The sequence below is a fragment of the Gavialis gangeticus genome, unplaced genomic scaffold (genome assembly GCF_001723915.1).
Source record: "Gavialis gangeticus isolate Ggan-Ray unplaced genomic scaffold, GavGan_comp1, whole genome shotgun sequence".
Taxonomy (NCBI): Eukaryota; Metazoa; Chordata; order Crocodylia; family Gavialidae; genus Gavialis; species Gavialis gangeticus.
The window spans coordinates 644,951-650,950 of record NW_017728998.1 but is presented as its reverse complement, the minus strand read 5'-3'; the positions used below and the strand labels follow the sequence as shown (position 1 = coordinate 650,950).

The following is a 6,000-nucleotide window of genomic DNA, read 5'->3' as shown; positions in this document are numbered from 1 at the left end:
TGTCCTTTTTTTTTAGTGATTAGTTAAATTACAAATTAAAGGCAAATCCCTTTTTTTAACTTAATTCCCTTCCGGGGGGGGGGGGGGAACACTCCATCCCAGGACTTCCAGGGGTGGGTTTCGAGGGACTGAAGGCCAATTTCCCAGCATCCGAGTGCCACGTGGCGGTAGTGTCTGGCCCAGGGATTTGTGGAGTGGTTGTGAGACCACGTCCAAGGCACCGAGCATGTGCTGCGTGCTTCACGGGTGGTGTCAAGGCAGTACCGCCTATTGGGCGGAGAGGTTTGTTTGTGAGACCGTCTCCTTCACACAAACTCCTTCGCAGCAGGCCCTCGCCCTCTACCTGGGCAGGGGAGGCCCCCGGCCCTTCCCAAGTCGCAGCCTGGTGTTTGGGGCTCTCGGGGGACATGGTACAGGTTGCAGGAGCCGCCCCGTAACTGAGACGCCCGCCTCGCTGTGTCTGCCTGTAAAATGGGCTCTTCTCGTCAGTGCACTGGAGCAGCAGCTGCCGCCTTGCAGAGCCGCTTGTGGGGGCCGGAGCCTCCCCAAAGTGCATTTCAAGTTGGGTGTGTGTGATCCTGGACGTGTGCCCCGTTGACCAGGAGATGCTGAGACCAGGGAGGAGGCTCTCGAAGTCTTGCAGGGCCTCTGCAAGGAGCTTCCTCAGCAGGCATGGCCTCCGGCTCAGGGCTTAGGGCGAGTGTGCTTGGCTGCAAGAGGGGTGAGGCTCCATCAGCCGGACTGAGACTGCTCAAAATATCTCTGGAAATGCAGCCAAGGCGTAGCCGTCACACAGGGATCGATGCAGCCATGGTGGGTGGCTCGAAGGTGAGCTGTCTTTGAGCCTTGGGGGACAAGTGGAACAAACCTTCTAGATGGGGATCCCTGGGGTGTTTTCCAGGCACAAAATACCTCCAGCTTGATGTGAGAAATGGACAACGAGAGAGTCGGGCTGCACATAGGGCAGAAGGGTGCGAGGCAGCCCCGTCTGGGTGCAGCAAGCAACTGCCGTGACCTCGGGATATTATAGCTAATAAATGGGAAAAGAAACTCGTTCCTTAACATCACCTCGGCATCACAGAATGTGAAAAGGAGGAAGGGGGACGAGACCCTTCCCCTGGGAGATCTGTAACCTCATTGTTTCAGTGCGCGAGAGGGAAGGAGGATGGGAGAGCGCTTCCTCGGGTCTTTGCGGGCCTTGCTCTGCGGCTCAGAGTAGTCAGTCGGGCACTGCAGATGTGAACAGCTGGAGAGCAAGGGCCTTTGGGGAGAGGAAAGGTCCTTCGGTGCATCTCCTTTTGCTTGGGGAGGCGGGCTGTGTTGAATGGATCAAATCGCTGGTCCATCCAGGAGCCCAGCCCTGATAGAGGCCAGTTCCTGGTGTTTCGGAGGCAGATGCAGAACCCAACGGCAGTGCATGTACCAGCTAGACCTGACCAGCCCCGTGGTTGAATCGTGCTGAGAAGCCTGTGATAATGATTCCCCTGATCGTAGCAAGCAGAGCGGTTATCAAAAGCACTGGGGGGAAAGGGGCTGCAAACCAGCTCCTTCCTCCTGGGGGAGGTCCGCGCGGACGCTCGGGACCCCTCCCGTGGAGGGAGCGTGCCGGGGTGAGCGGGAGAAGGAAGGGGCCCTGAGGGCATGGACACAAGGTGGGACAGGGTGCTCTTTTGTTCCTGTATCGCTGCACTCCTGCCGCAGCCCCTTGGGCCCATGGCAATGGGGCGCCAAGTGAAGATGGGAGGGACCGCTCTTCTGAGGGCCAGGGGATCTCCGAGTTGCCCTTGGAAAGGCTGGTGCCATCCTGTGGAAGAGCACGTCCCCTGCAACTTTTTTTTCCGCTGCCTCTCCCCTCCCCTCTGAAAGCAGCCAGCCTTGCAGAAGCTTTCTGCCGTGTTAGCAATAAAATCAAAGCAAAGATAAAGCCCTGGTCCTGTGGTCCAGAGCTTGTCGGTCCAAGCAGGCAGAGCAGACTTAAGGCTGAGACGAGAGCCGAGTTTCCAGTGCCAGGGGCTCAGCGAGTTCCCAGGGCAAGTTCCCGGCCGGTGGCTTTGTTTTCGAGAGGCTGACCAATAAAACAGGCTGCGCCTCTGCGTTGGTGTGGGCTACACGCTGAGCAGGGAGAGGAATTTGCAGTTTGTATCCTTGTTTTTTAATCATTTTTCTACCTTTATTGGTATTCATAGCTCACATTTTTCCGGTTACTGTCAGCCTGGGCTCTCATCCATTTTAAAGAGCTATTTTTTCCCCTTGTTGTTGATGATGATGGTATAAAGACAGATGGTGTAACTGCTTATGAATGTCCTATTTTATTTCTCCAGAACCAGACAGTTCACTTGAAGACGTATATTATTTCCACATGCTCAGGTTAGGCAGCCCAGACAGTGTCTGCATCCAGCTGCTGGGTAGCCTCTGTCTTCCTCGCCATGCAGATGCTGACACCTCTGGGTCGTCGGCGGGATTGCACCGAGCTCGGCTCTTTGTTGTTAGCCAGGGAGGATGTCGGCAGCCTCGCTGGCGTGCCGAGGGCTTCCGCCCAGGACCTCGCTGCCCTCCCCGACCTCTGAAATAAGAGTGCTACCTTTCTGGCTGTTGGCGGGAGCAAAGGAGTCAGGGTCAGGAGAGCCAGATCTATGTTGATGGCTGTTGCTGTGTCCCAGGTCTTTAACCCAGAGTCTTGCTTTGTGCCTCAGCTTTCTAGTCTGCGAAATGGGGATGGGGATTGACTGACCTCTCGTTAAAATAGCTTGCGTTGCTCAGATAAGAGGTGCTATGTAAGTGCACATTTTTGAGTTGCCAGCAGGACTCCTGGCCCGCCTCACTGTACAATTATAGTTCGTCTGGAATGTCTTGGAACGAGGCATCGCAGAGACGATTGAGTCGGGGACGGAAAAAAGCCGAGTTTGCGTTCCAGTATAAAACCCATTAAATAATTACCAGCTTGTTGTCCCAGCCTCTCCTGTTAAACAGAAACTTTCTCCACCCTGTGGCTTGTCGCTTCTCTTAGACAGTAAAAAAAACCCTGTCTCCTTGCTAAGGTTTTTCTCAGAGGAGGGAGAACTTGTGGAATCTCAGTTCCCAAAATACGACTTTACGTGCTGATCCCACAGCCCTGCCCTCCAGCAAACTCCCTGCTGCTCAGCCCCCAAGGGGACAGTCTCTGCATCCATCACTTCCACTTTTCTGCCTATTGCTGAAATATATTTTTTTCTCTAAAGGTACCAGGGGCTTGTGCGAGGAGTACAAGACCCCTTAAACTCAGACAGCTCTAGAGAGTTTGGGCTCTGAGAGATTGAGCCAAGTCCCTTGTCGCACCTCACGTTGCTGCCCCAAGGCATCTGTGCTGCTCCTCTCGCTGTGGCCTCTCATTCGAGGCCTGTCTTCACTAGGAGAGAGGATGTGTGTCAGGTCCCCCTCTAGCCCTATCTCAGGGTATCCAACTAATGCAGCTTCAGACTGTCTTTTCCTGCCTGTGCTACAGTTACAATAGTTAAAAATATGCATTTTCCCAGTGCAGACCTGACCCTAGTCGGTGCGTACTACCGGTAGGGTACAAAAGCTGCAAGACCTTTGCCCCCTCGTTCGGCGGTGTTTTGCTTGCATGATGCCCTGGCACTCGGCTCTGCTCTTATCCTTCACCAGTGAACTCGCTCTGGCACCAAGTCGTTTCATCTCAGCACCTCTCCTGCTACTTGGCTGTTGTCTTAACGACTTCCTGGTGCTGGGATGAAAGGAAGGCTACTAGCAGTGTTGTGCCATGTCCGTGTGTCATGAAAAGCAGCAGTGCTCTTGCTTCAGCTGCCTGTTGTGCAGGAATGGTGGGGAGGAGTGGTGAGCCCTCCCGGCAGCACACAAGGGATCCTCAGCCACCTGCCCAGGGTCAGCCCAGAGGCTTCTCGGGACCGTCCTGGAAGCAGAAGCCAGGTGCCTGGGTACCGGCACTCCGCTGCAAGGCTTCCCGCGCCAGTGCAGGCCACGCTGTCCTTCGGCCGGCTCCGAGGGTGCTTCCCTGTCTGGTATCCCGCCATCTCCGTGCCCCGGCCCCTTGGTGCGCCCGGGCGCTCGGCGCTTGAGGTCGGTGGCACTGAGCTCTAGTTCATCAGAGGAGCCGACGCCTCCGTGACCTGGGCCAGCACCCCACTAACGTCCCCTGTCCAGGCCCTCCCTCGGGCCGGGTGATTTCTTTAAACTCTGCACCTCGGGTTTTGGAGCGACCCACTTGGGCCTTCAGTGCGTGTCCCATGCGATGGGTTTCCCCAGGGCTGCTCTCATTCCTTATTCATGAAGGAAACAAGCTGCTTTGCAACGTGTGAACTGCTGCAGGCCATTGCCCGGAGCAGCCGCCCACTGGAACCTATCCTAGGATAAGTCCCTGCTTGTTTTTCTCCGCCGGGGTTAGTATTGGCTGAACGCAGGCAGCTCCCAGGTAAGGGGGTTGGCGTTACGTGGAAGAGGCCAGGCTATTGGCAGGAGCACACAGCAACCTCCAGCACTAGCAATGTTGAAACAGGCACTGGGAGTAAATGCCGCTGCACGCCTGTCATCCAGGTACACCCGCCCCTGCTCCATTCAGCAGGAAGGCCCATCCTCACTCCAGCAGCAACGAGGCCTTGAGAAGGCAGGGCTCCTCTTCCTGTTTCTATTATTTCACAGTTCTTTGTTTCATTTCTGTTGAAAGTATAGCCAGCCTTGAGACGAAGCGAGTTTGTGCCTAGAAATGCTCCGTGCAGCTCTGTGTTGGAGTCTGAGCCGTGGGTGGGTGGATGTCTGGCCAGGATTCGTCCTCGGGACAGCAGCAGCTTGAACAGGCCAGGAAAAATGCTAGTGTCCTGCGTTCCCAGCCCTCGAGGCTTACCAGGCAATGCAGCCCAGCAAGGACCCATCCAGTTAGCTCAGCTTCTGTGCACATCTCACAACAAAATAGTTGTGTACGTGAATCAGAATCACTGGGCGCAGCCGTGACGTCGTTTCACGCGTGCGCTACGGGGATGGGATGGTACTGAGCTCTTCAGCTGTGTAGACCTTCCTGTCACTGCTTCTGCTCTTACTGGTTTTCTCTCACTGCTTGCATTTCAGAAGAAGCAGTTGAAGATGTGGAAGGGGCCAGTGAGACAGCTGCCGACCCTGAAGAGCCTGCTAAGGAGCAAGAGAGTGGCAGTGACAAAGACCCGAGCAAATGGACAGGTAGGCTCTGCTCCCTTGCTCCGAGCCAGCTCGAGTGGAGGGTAGCTGGACAGCTGGCTCGCAAAGTGCTGCCCCGTGGAAACCCACACTTTCGTTTTCTTCCGTTTATATTTCCTTTTGAGAGAGAACATTCCAGCTCCTTAGCTTTCCCACAGCTGTTTCGGCTTCCAGCCATTCTTCTCTCCCCGTTAGTTCATGTTACTGCTGGAAAATGTTTGTCTCATTTTAGCCTGAAAACATGGATTCAGTGCCACAGTGTGCGTTAGGCTTTGCAAACAGTTGGGAGAGAAGAAAGCAGGGGTCATGAAAATAGCAGGTCCTGAGAGTATGTGGTCCTTCTCCAAATTAGTCGTAACGACATGGGGGAAGCGGAAAGTTACAGAGGAAGCAAGCTGCTGCTTTACTTAAATGACGTTGTTAGGCAATACTGTCAGCGTGGCATGAGGGCGTAAGGCTCCCGCTTTCCATTAACACTTTGCTGTCAAGACTGACAGAACGGCACTTTGTTTTCTAGAGCCCCAAGCCTCGCTGGCCTGCTCTCCACTGTGCAGAAACAGCTTCTGCCCCAAAGACCTTGCAAGCAAACTTTCAGCTGCGTACTTCCCTTTTCCCCTGGAGTTGTATGGAACCGAGCGCAAAATCAAAAATACGCGGGAGGGTTCAAATCTAAAGGTCCCTTTTGCATGCACGTCGTTCACATACAAATGCGCAGCTCTGCCGCTCCCCTGGCTAGGGGCTCGCTACCACGGAAAAGATCTCATAGACTCACAACCCCTAACGGGAGGGCTGCATGAGACCCCGGTCCAGCCCTCTGCT

The 6,000-nt window shown here is 54.9% G+C and overlaps 1 protein-coding gene across 1 annotated transcript in view; it reads left to right on the top strand.

The window, feature by feature from the left end:
• The window catches only part of ZFHX3 (zinc finger homeobox 3), a 228,559-nt gene that overhangs the window by 187,733 nt on the left and 34,826 nt on the right, over window positions 1-6,000 (top strand). Inside the window, exon 5 of the mRNA XM_019505341.1 lies at window positions 5,077-5,184. Within this exon, the coding sequence (XP_019360886.1) occupies window positions 5,077-5,184 (108 nt within the window). The remainder of the gene's footprint in view (window positions 1-5,076; window positions 5,185-6,000) is intronic.